Raw genomic sequence first — 11,966 nt, 5'->3', positions numbered from 1 at the left:
GACAGTATGACTGAAAGGCAGCTGAGATACATTTAAATTATATGCTGAACACGTCGCCCCTGTTTCTGATTTGCGTCTGACAAATTGTCGCCCCTGTCTCTGATTTATGTCCGGACAAAATCAATTTCTGAGCCAGGCAACTCGATTTGTATCAGATCTGCTTCAATGTTTGATTTTTCAATCGCTAACACGAACAGCACTTTGGTTCTCCTTGCGAGTTCCAAAAACACCTCGGTCCCGTTGAACAATATCAATACCACTTGCGCGCCCGTTTAAGGAATACCGATACCACGTCACCTTGTGCTCACGGGTGAGCAAATCGAGATCGATTCCTCCTACAATATCTACCAATCTACACATTTACACTTTTTACGCGGGGGATTCTTGGTTTCCTCCTCGAGTTTTGGCCTCTGGGCCAACATCCAGAGGGGCCAATAAATGAGGACGTGAAGTTAAGGATTTTCATAAAACTAGGACCGACGAATGTTTCGATTAACTGCATTTTTGCGACAGCGTCACGAATGGATTAAGTTCATTCGAAACCCTCCTTTACCTTTTAATTTTATTTTCTATACATTTACCCTTTTTACGCGGGGGCTTCTTGGTTTCCTCCTCGAGTTTTGGCCTCTGGGCCAAAATCCAGAAGGGCCAATAAAAGAGGACGTGAAGTTAAGGATTTTCATAAAACTACGACAGACGAATTTTTCGATTAACTGCATTTTTGGGACAACGTCACGAATGGATTAAGTTCATTCGAAACCCTCCTTTATCTTTTTATTTTATTTTCTTCTTCAGACTACGTGTTTGTGAGAATTATCGTTAACTTGATGCCTGTCAGTTTAGGTGTGATAGTGGGAGATTATTTAAGAACATGCTCCACAAAATATGAACGACATTGCCATTGCAAAATGCAGCTGCCATGACCGTGCAATCAGTCGTGGCCCCAGTACAGATTATAAGTAACTGGCGTCCTATGATTGGTCAATTAAACGTGTGATATTTGTTGTCATGGCTACACACTGCCTTCCATAGGTAATAAATGCGCTATTTTTTTACCGGGTGAAAATGTCCTATCATAAATCATAGTTAACCGCGGGAAGATATATCACCAATCGATTCTTGGATTCGCTGGAGATTTTTGTAATTCCGCCCGCTTTAACTCAGGGAAAAATCAGTTTTCCCATGCATTGTCTTGAAATCGACTAAGTTGTGTCTTTAACTACAAGAGCATAATTAATTAAGGCGTTCTTTTCAAGGATATTAGGAAAGCTAGTTTGTTTAACGATCGCACCACGAGGACGTCTTGCGTGTTAAATAATTAACGAATTAAAGAAAAAGGCATTGGCATCAGGCGCCATAATTTTCGCATTTGGATCAAGCAAAGGAAAATGAATTTTAACGCCTTAAATAACTAAGAAATGTTGTCAAATCTCCGTGTTTTAATATTTGTTACGCGTGCCAAAAATGGCTGACATAATCAAAGCGTGGAACTTTGCCTCTAATGATGCAGCTTAAAATAAAAATGAAAACAAATCGCTAGTTTTCTAAACACGGTATATTTTTAGCTTTTCTTACTTTTTTTTTCTCGTTTTCATTTTATTGCAATGCGATCCCGACCAAAGAACAAATATTACCGCGGCAAAAATGATGATAAATCGCAAGCTTTCTAAAACAGACAATTTTTAGCTTGTTTTCTTTTTTTGTCTCTCATTTCTTACAACTTGATCTGACCAAAGAGCACATATTACCGCAGCAAAAGTCATCGCCGTCCAATCTCCCAATCTCAGCTGTGTTTTAATGGCAGCGGGGATTCAGAAAATTTGAACCCTGTTCAGTCCAAACTTATTAACAATTTACTTTTATTTGATGTGTCACCGGTCAGGAAATCGACATTTAAAACTTGAGAGCCGGAGAGTCTCAAAACTTGAGCTAAATAACAAATGTCATTTCACAGAGGAATGCTATACTTCTTCACTGGACTTACGCAAGCTTTTATCACAGTTTGCTTTGGTAGGTTGTTGCTCACTAATACAAATTGTTTTTTGGAATAGCAGCCAAGATTTACATGAATGGATTATCAGCGTTTTTTTTTTCTTTTTCCGGGATGAAACTAAAGAACCTGATCTTAAAAGAAAGCTTGAAAACTACTGACCTCAAACTATCAACATCTCTAGCGTTTGCCAACAGTTTCTCCTTTCACTGTCCTTTGTCCAGCAAAACGTTTCTGAAACAAGAAGCCTTTTGAAAACATTCCTTCCTTGATTAAAAAAGAAAAACGCTTGATACCTTTGCAGGGTGGTTACTTTTTTTCTGAACAGGAAAGCGAAAGATATTGACAAATCGCAGAATACCCGAACTCAAGGATATAACGCAACGAGGAAACTAACAAATCGTCAAAACGGTCGAGTGATTCAGTTTTTAAAATCGTTCGGTGCGTTTCATGATCACTTGCCTCGAGAGATCTCAAGATGACAAATTAATGATGCGGGAAATGATCTTTTTTCCATCCCTGCATGCTGGAGCGTATTTACGCTTTATCTCGGATTCAAAACACCGTCATTCCTAGGGCAGCTAGATCAAGAAGGAAAACTGATTTCGCTCCGGCGGGGCATTCAAAATCGCGTAGTGCGCAAAAATAAAAGTCAACTATTTTGACTTCAGAGTGAACTATTTACTCAGAGAGCTTGAGTGGTAGTAATTGTGACTGAAAATCTAAGCACGTTCGCGATGTAAAACAGCCTTGAACTTGAACATGAAGTATCGTAAAGATAAAGAGACGAACACAATTAAAAGTGGCCGGGGGAATTGAAAAATAAATTGGATGTTTGACTGCTTGCGTAAGTTTAGTTTATATAACAACATGAAGCAGTTGATTTTTATCTCTTTTTGTTCGATAAAATTCGATAAAACTAGTCACCAGTCATCTAAGTGCCAAAATTAGAACGGTTAGCACATGCAGTAGATAAGGGAATGTAAAGGTATAGCGGAAATGAACAAGTATTGAAATTTCTTCCTCGTTTTGGTTAATGGCCGATCATGCTATGTAAGCTTATCTATACTTATCGAGCCTTTCCATAACAGAAGGGAAAGGTGATGAATTGTGTTCCTTCCTTTTTCGCCCCTGAGGCAATTCCAGAGACTGACAAAAAAATGCTATTTCATTTCAAACAAGAATCTACAGGCAGCGTTCACCTTGTCCGAATTCTGTTTAGCCGATATTTCCTCTAAAGTTCACGGTTTTATCCATGCCAGCGGGCCAAGGCAGCAATATTGTACCTTTAAAGAAAAGAATAATGCAAACTGAATATAATGACTTAAAAATGATGTTCTGAAACGAAAGAATACGGTCCATGAGCGGACTTTGGGATGTTTGTTTCTCCACATCTTGACCAGAGCAATCCTTGTCATAAGTTTCTTTTCTTCAGAAAGGAAACGTATCTATTTCTACTTGGAGGTGAGCTGTTTTAACTCTCGGGTAAAGGGCTGATCAAAAAAAGATTTTAAAATTTAAATTCTAAGCATTTTCGAAACGAAAAAATATTACCTAAACGCCAGGACAAAAAACACCTCTAAAGATAAAAACTCAAATGCAAAGTATTTAGGTTAACAATACTTAGGAAGTTGTCAAGCTAAATGTGTTTCGGCTAGCCTGAAGAGAAAAAAGTTGATAAAACTTAAAGTTATCCCTTTCCGTGCCAATTAGTAATTTAAACAACCTGCGCATGCATTTATTGCTGAATAAATGAGTGTAAATGGAAATTCTCTTCAATAAAAATAGTGACTTATTGCTATCAATTTGCTCGGTACATCTATTCTTGAAATACATATGCAAAATCATTAAAATGCTGTGCAGCTGTAGTTGAAAGTAAAACGCATTTTATAATCATTGTCACAATGAAAGAGGGAGATTTACGACAAATAGCAGGGATATGGCTTTCTCCTTTTATCCTATCCATAGAGTAATCACCAAATTGAGCGACACACGTTCTCTTTGTGAATTAGCTTCTTGTTTTCTTTGTCTTTCAACAGGAGCTCGCATTATCCCAGTCCCTTACCAAATCTTCGGCGAGAATGGAATCGTAACTAGTCCGAACTTTCCGAAGTCCTATCCGAACTACACCATCACGCTGTGGAACATAAAAGTTCCAGCTGGAAGACAAATCAAACTCAATTTCACTTTTTTCCATCTTAGTCCTTCAAATATATGCGACAAAGACTTTGTGAAGATTCAAGATGGCATCCATTCGACCAGCGACCTCATCGTACGTTTGTGTGGCCACCAGCCACCTGGCAAGACTGTGTTCTCCACAGGCCGTCATTTACAGATATACTTTGAGACTGATGCCACTGATTCTGACAAAGGGTTTAAAGCTTTTTACGAAGCCGTTGGTAAGTTAGCTAAGTCAATCCGTAGTGAGAAAAGCTCTACTATAGGAATAGTTCTAGGAATGATAAGAGGTTTTGTTAATTTATACTGTTACTGACCATAACACAGACATTTTTGCTTCCTCTAGTATTAACCCACAGCTCTATAGAAGAAGTACAGCGGAAAAAGAGTAACTGTTCGGGTAAGACGGAATAATAAAGTTAACAATTATCTTGCCAGGTAATGCTTTTCGTTGCACTGGGGTAGCATTTACAATTACAACGGCGTTCCTACATTAGTAGCACCTCAAAGCCACCATTTTTCAGCTGTGTCTCTTTTGCATAAAAAATTGAAGCACACGTGCGTTGACCTTATATGGTCACAGACACGTATTAACCTTATATTGGGTCACAACAGTGCCATGATATGATGGTCTTGCTGTGGTTAGCCAATCACAATGCTTGAATCCAATATTTATGGTCTAGCTTTTTACCAGACAGAAGTTTTGATTTTGATATCGTAAAATATTGTCATGCATAGTCGGTTTGCGTTATTAATTTGGCCACATTACGGAGTGAAACTTGCCTTTTTTTCGACAAATTCTTTAATTAAACATAATTTTTATCAGTTACTATACTCTTCAGCAGGAATAAAGGGACGAGTCAAGGAATGCAGATGCGAAAGAGATGAAAGTAATGGCATGTTGTACCTCAGGATCAATTGCTCCAGCTTAAATTTTCCTCTCATTCCCACTGGTGACTTCCCTATTATCGCAAAAGTCCTGTGAGTAGATTCAATTGCTTCAAATATGATATAATGATCCATCCACGTGTTGCTTCAAATTTACAAGAAGTGCTCATAGTGTTCCAAAGCACACTCATGGATGAGCAAAACTGTTATTTCCCCGAGACAATAAACACTTTATGACTGGTCCCGAGGGGAACAGTTAGTTTTGTTTTCCGGAGAGTCCTTCGTCTCGGGAAACATCAGTCCTGTTTCCCGAGGAACCAATCATTAAGTGATTTGTTATATAGCACAAAAAGAAAAACCTGCAATGGCAACGACAACGGCGGTCGTCGGTCAACATTCCCGGGTAACATTGCACTGTTACCCGGGTAACAGTGCACAGTTACCCTCTGACGTCATAGATTTTGCACTGTTACCCGCTCAAAGACTTTTGGCGGGAAACAGTTTTATTGTTAGATGCCATGTGACCTCGAAGTAACCAAAGCGTGCGCTGTTGGGGGAAAAATTCAGCTATATAACAATAATGATTGTTATATACCCAGACTGTGTCACTCAAGAAAACGGGCACTGTGATTGGTTGATTCTTGGTCACGTGCCCCTGACGAAATTCAAATGTATCCCGACCGGGATACAATTCCGCAGTTGTTGCCCGCTTTTGTTTGTTTTGCTGCGATTGTTGAAGGGAAAGTCTAAATATATAACAAAGCACTTAATGTCTGGTCCCTCCGGAAACTAGTTAGTTTTGTTTTCCCTGGAGTCCTGGGGCCGGTTGCTGGAAGTCTGGTTAGCGCAAACTGTTGGTTAAGAGGTATCAGTACCTAGAGTTTTCCATGGTATTTAACGCTAACCATGCTTCGAGCAACCCGGGCCTGTGGCCCGTTTCTCGAAAGTCCCGAAAACTTTTCGGGCCCGGAGAGCCATTTGTGAAACTGCCAACCGCTTGTTTTGGAAAACCGATCTTTTAACATGTTTTAAAGGTAACAAAAAGAAAAAGAACTGTGTAGTTTGACGACTTAAATCATTTCCGTTCTTGAGATACAAAGGAAATTGTGACACCCGAAAATGGCCCGTAAAGTTTCGGGACTTTCGAGAAACGGGCCCCTGATGTTTCCCGAGACAAAGGACTCTCCGGGAAACAAAAGTGATTGTTTTCCTCGGGACCATACACTAAGTGTATATTCATCTGTTGGGATATACTATGAAGAGGAATACTCTATTTCACCAACAAAATTCACTGAAGAAGGAATGCAGATTGATTTCGAAAACTTTGGATTTCTTTTAAGAATTGCCTTAGTGAACAAGAATATTTGTCTTTTGTTATTTCCTTGATTGTTAAAACATATTTGAGCATAAAGGGATTGCGCATGCATGTCCCATGTTGCTGTACACTACAAAAGCGTTTCAACTACTTCAGGAACCACCGAGTTTCTAGGGGCTTTAAGAATCCTGAACCCATTACGTTTGTAGCAAGGTTTGTATTATTTTTATAGTCACGTAAAATAATGACATTGTTCAAAATGGTCATTTGATACTCAACCGGGGTAACAGGGTTTTCGCACGGTTTTCAAGTGTGTTGTTGTTGTTTAGGTTTTTTCCGTCTAAGTAATAAAAAAAAACGTAAAGCCCATTTACAGAGACGAGGATAAAGTTCTGTGGAAAAAGAAACTAAGATTTGCTGTTGGAATTCGATTCCCAACTGCTACATGTGCCTTGGTTACTTTCATTGCTTATGAAGTTTTAAGTTTTCACTGAGCTTTGGCAGACTTCAATCTGTAGTCTGCCAATAATCTCGCTATACACATAATGACCTTACTGTTTATGTTGCGCAAGAATCTATTGGAATATAATGGCATGCGCAAATGCACCCAGCGGCATAGCTTCGCTTAAAGTCTTTCGAGATTCAGATAGGACGACGTCTTTCCCAGCCTTCGGTGAATGCCTCACTTAATGATGGTTTCTTTTTGCAGTGACCTGACCAGAAATAAGTTACAGAATATTGAGGGTGCAAATTTTACTGGTCTTCAGCGTCTTTCAGTTTTGTAAGTTGGATGAAGATAACTAAGATATGTTTCCATGATCAAGCCATTACGACCGTCTTCCCACTCAAAGGACAGAGTAACTCTCTCATCTCTCTCTTCCAGTTATTTCATATGATACTCATTTTTCAGTTTCCCTGAAACTAGTACGTCTTGACATAGTTAATAGAGAGGAATGGTTTGGAAGCTCGCAAACATCAAAGGAGCAGACAAAGATGCCAAGATTTAGGTTGGAAAGTCCACGACCGTGCACAATCTTTTGTTTTGGGCTCATACACCATATATGCATGAATTACGTAACCAACACGTTTCTATTGGTTAGTTCCTCAGTACGGAGTAAACAACTATTGTGTTTTGTGCACGGTCAAGGCCAAAAAAGAGAACAAAAACCTACAACAAAGAAATTTGTCGGGTTTCATAACCATTCCCCTCTATTAATTATGGTCTAGATCATTGCAATGTTGTTAAAGGGGAACTGAAGGCAAAGATAAGCATTTTTTATTTACACTTTAGACCATGCACAATAATGTTTTCAATTTTTTTCTGGCCTATCCGTCATTTTTCCACCTAAAAAATTGTTTGTATTCCGATTTAGGACCATCAGCATAGCGGCTCAGAATAGAGAAGTCAGCGGTCATTTTTGCAACTTATGACGTATGATATGGGGAAGACATGCGAGAGCGCCCCATAAAGAAGCAGTGTTTTGACTCATGCTTGTCGTGAATATTGAGTCCGCGAAGAAACAGCAAAACAACGACGAAAATAAACATAGCAGCACTTGTTTCTCTTGATTACAAAATCTCTGTTCCCCATATCATACGTCACAGACGGAAAAAGCGGGAAAAACCCAACTTCGAAACGTAATTTTCTCTCAAAAAACAGAAAGCGAGAAGAAATAACCCCACAAACTTAACTTTACTTATGTTAAGTGTTCCAAAAACAATGTTGAAAAAATTGCTGATTTTGGCCTTCAGTTCTCCTTTAATAAATTCATTTCACAAAGGCGGTGGATGGATGTCGACCGGTTCATTGGCAAATCACTTGGCAAGTAATGAAGACAAAATTTCATGTTCGATTCCGAGAGTGAGGCGTGGGGTATGTGTCATTGCAAGTCAGGCTATGAAAGAACGACAACGATGACCACGAATACTTCTGAAAAATACTTCTCTCTCCCTATGACGCTTATGTCGGTCTCAAATGTCGCCCACAAACTTTCCCTTAAAGCTCATTCTCACGTCGAAGCCAGCCGGGGATGCTGGTGCGGTACGAATCGCGGCTGCAGTCACGGGTTAGGACCGATGATCGCACACTTGGGCGTGCGGTTCCGCAGAAATAAACCAGGTCACTTTTCACTCAGTGCTACACGATGAGCAATTCACTGGTAAACTTCAGTTATAATCTCATTATCCGCTTGAACAGAGGGAGTAGAGCACTATGTTATTATTATATATTTGCTATAACTGTTTTAAGCTCAAATCTTATCCCCACAACTGGGAGATGTGGTTACGTTTACAGGGTCATAACCAACGACCGCTACAATCAGTATAAAGTTGATGTTACTCTTTTTCAACAGAAATCTCGCGAATAACTGGATTGATAGTCTGGCAAACGGAAGCTTCCAGAGTTTAACAACACTGACAGACCTGTAAGTTTGCATTGGCACCTAAATAAGGTTGCCACAAGAGTCAACAGTTCTGTAGTTCATCTTGATATGCTATTTTTGTTATCATACGTGCTACCCTCCCAGCCCAAACCAGTGCGGTCCAGTGGTCATGGCGCTTGCTTTGAGATCAGGAGCCTAAGACCCGTTCTGATGACTCGTGTAAGGTCGTGTAATGTCACCCTGATAGTTCCAGGTCCAACCTCTCGGCTGCACTTGCAAATAGAAACTGTTTCGGTTCTTAAAAAGTTGTCGTTTGGTTGATTCCCTTTCATTGGCCCTTAAAAGCCTTATGGGGAGTGGTCAATTAATCATGTATGTATGATTTGCGGATACTGCTTTTCCCATGTCCCTATCTGATGGAAATGGGGCACGATACAGTGGTATTTATTAATGAAAGCATAATTTTTGACGGCAGGATAACTATTAATTTCGCTCATTACCTTTTGTCTTATTCGTAGAGATTTGTCTAAGAATCGTTTGCAACGTGTTCACTGGAAAATGTTTGTCGGGCTACACTTAAGTTTAATGAGCTTGTAAGTATATTTTGCATTGCCTTTTAAAATAAATATCATGCCAACACTCGGTAGCCTATCGTAATTATCACATTACACTCACAATAGACTCTGTCACCGAATAAAGATAACAGGGAATATAAGAATTCATACCCCTAGAATCTCACGGCTGTGCTTTGTAACTGGCCGTTTCCAGGGCAATCTTACGACTAGTCTTCATTGACGCCAATGCATGAAATCTTAACAATAGAGGACCTTTTCCGTGTTTCCATAGCCTCATCTAAAAACGAGAGGGAGTTGGGAGAATTCGAGACAGTAGGGACTTTACGATCTACGACGCGGTCGTAAATGAGAACTCCACGAAAGAAAAATATCGTTGGTTAAAAGAGGAAAAGTAATCGTGCTGTGCACGTGCGCAGGTATTTTAGCAAATATTCTTGTATTACTCTGCATAACAACTACGTGAGATTTAAGGTTTTGACGACAACGCCAGGGTACAAATTTTTTACTTGGAAACCGCTCGTACCGATTTATTTTTAGGACACTTCGCCCACATTGTACGACACGAACGAGATGTGCAAAGTTATATTTTAAGGTGACGTTTCGTCGACGTCGCCGATCCCGTCCCGTCCCGTCCCGTCCCGTCCGACGTTACCGAAGTCCCTAGTTGTGCAAACCCGAGACGCAGTCGAGGCTTTGCATAACTGTCGAGAATTCTCCAAACTCCCCCGTGTGTTTAGATGAGGCTATGTAAACACGGAAAAAAGTCCTCTGTTGCTTCTATAAAATGTCTCTGAAAGATAATTTGACAAATAAAGGAAAATGCTAGTTGTTTTACTCCTAGCATAGTTAATAGATGTAGGCTGGTTATGAAACTCGACAAGTTTCTTTGTTTCATGTTTTTGTTCGCTTTTTTGGCCATGACCCTGCACAAAACCCGACAAAAACACGCTTTTTCGGCAGGATAACCAATCAAAAGCTTCGACTAATTTAGTCGAAATTAACTTGCGAACCAAAAACAAAAGATTGTGCAGGGCACGGTCGGTTCAACATCTAATTGCGACTGTATTGTTCCTGCTTTTGAAATTCCCAGGGTTTCATAACCAGTCCCTAGATTAACTATGCTCCTAGATTGAAACAGATTTTCTTGATACGCGCTCATGCATATTTCCTACTAGCCATTCAAAACTCGCGTCTGACTACATAACCAATCAAAATTCGTGTGATGTCACAGCCGTATCTCCATACCCTCATCTAAACACAGCTATTGACCAATGAGAGTGCGCGTACTATTTTAATTATTTTATAAAAAATTATTGTTTTTATTTTCGTTCGTTCGTTCGCTCGCTCGCTCACTCACTCTTTTGCTAATTTAAATTATTTAAATTTCACCAAGGTAATGGGGTTTGCACAACAAGTCGATGTTCCATTTACAAAGTACCCACGGATACCTGCATAACAATAAAACCACCGGGAATTCCAAGTCCTACGAACTCTCTGAAAACAGTACGTGGGTTCGTTACACGTCCCACACAGTTTATAAACAAGGGTGTAAGACAAAACTACGACTTGCAGTCCTCATGCAATTTTAACCTTTTCAAGGGAGGCACGATAGTGTAATGGTTAGCCGTCCCAACTCCTGTTTGGTCCTGCGATGGACTAGCATTCCGTCCAGGAATAGAAGGGTAGCAAGCAATGGCCTCAGTTTCTTCCTGCTTTGTAAACCGGCGTAATCTTCGGTCGTGTGAGCCCAAGAGGCTCCTGTGCGACTACTTGCCCAACTTAATTACAACATTTCCCCTGCGAAGTATCCGTTCTTCCCGGCAACTGGCTTAGATTGTTCCCTGGGTCATCTCCAATCTATGGTTCTCAGAAGTTAAGTGGCCTGTTCCTCCATCTTCAAATGACCTTATCGCTCATCTTTGACCTAACCATTTGGTCTTTTTTTGACACAAGATAAAAACCTCACACGATCACAATGACATTAATAGTTATTATGATTTTTCGCAGAAATTTAGGCGAGAACGAACTTCAAAAGCTGGATGAAAACTCTTTCAAGTTCCTCTTTTTATTAATATACCTGTGAGTTTGTAAGCAACACATCAGTAAGCCGAGTATTTTATTAAAGTTTGTCTGCCCTAATTACAATAAAAGATTGTGCCCTTGCCTGGAGTCTCCGAAGTCTATAAGCATATTAAAATGGGCATTATTTCCCTGAGGAAACAAATTCCCTTCTTGCACATACGGCGGATCGCGCTCTCCGAGACTTCCTTACATTGGTTATTTCGGCATACGACTGAGGCTTGCACGAACTTGCAATGTGCCCTCACCTTGGCTTCACATTACGTCATGTATATCTGTTTCTTATTATATCTCTCAGATAGTACGCGCGCTGTAATTGGCTAAATTAGCGGGCCGTATTCTACAGTACGGCCCGCTATACAGCCCGCTAAATTTAAAATTTCGACAAAACATCATCCAGCGAGTTTTTCATGTCATTTCTGTTGCATGAACTTGTACTAAAAACTGTTTGAATCTTGCAAGCAACTATTTTAAACTTAACAGCCAAGAAAATTTAGTTTTTGGGATTTTGGCACGGCATTCTTTGTGGCAGTTGAACCTTCCGCTTCACTTTGACTAGT

The 11,966-nt window shown here is 39.9% G+C and overlaps 1 protein-coding gene across 1 annotated transcript in view; it reads left to right on the top strand.

Moving 5' to 3' along the window:
• The first annotated feature begins 3,928 nt into the window (after window positions 1–3,928).
• LOC138020950 (uncharacterized) overlaps window positions 3,929–11,966 on the top strand; it is a 33,425-nt gene continuing 25,387 nt past the window's right edge. Inside the window, exons 1-7 of the mRNA XM_068867838.1 lie at window positions 3,929–4,389; window positions 4,515–4,568; window positions 5,011–5,149; window positions 7,081–7,152; window positions 8,723–8,794; window positions 9,271–9,345; window positions 11,335–11,406. Of these exons, the coding sequence (XP_068723939.1) occupies window positions 3,930–4,389; window positions 4,515–4,568; window positions 5,011–5,149; window positions 7,081–7,152; window positions 8,723–8,794; window positions 9,271–9,345; window positions 11,335–11,406 (944 nt within the window). The 5' untranslated portion in view covers window position 3,929. The remainder of the gene's footprint in view (window positions 4,390–4,514; window positions 4,569–5,010; window positions 5,150–7,080; window positions 7,153–8,722; window positions 8,795–9,270; window positions 9,346–11,334; window positions 11,407–11,966) is intronic.

This window comes from Montipora capricornis, chromosome 10 (assembly GCF_036669925.1).
Source record: "Montipora capricornis isolate CH-2021 chromosome 10, ASM3666992v2, whole genome shotgun sequence".
Lineage (NCBI taxonomy): Eukaryota > Metazoa > Cnidaria > Anthozoa > Scleractinia > Acroporidae > Montipora > Montipora capricornis.
This window is presented reverse-complemented; position numbering and strand designations above follow the sequence as displayed.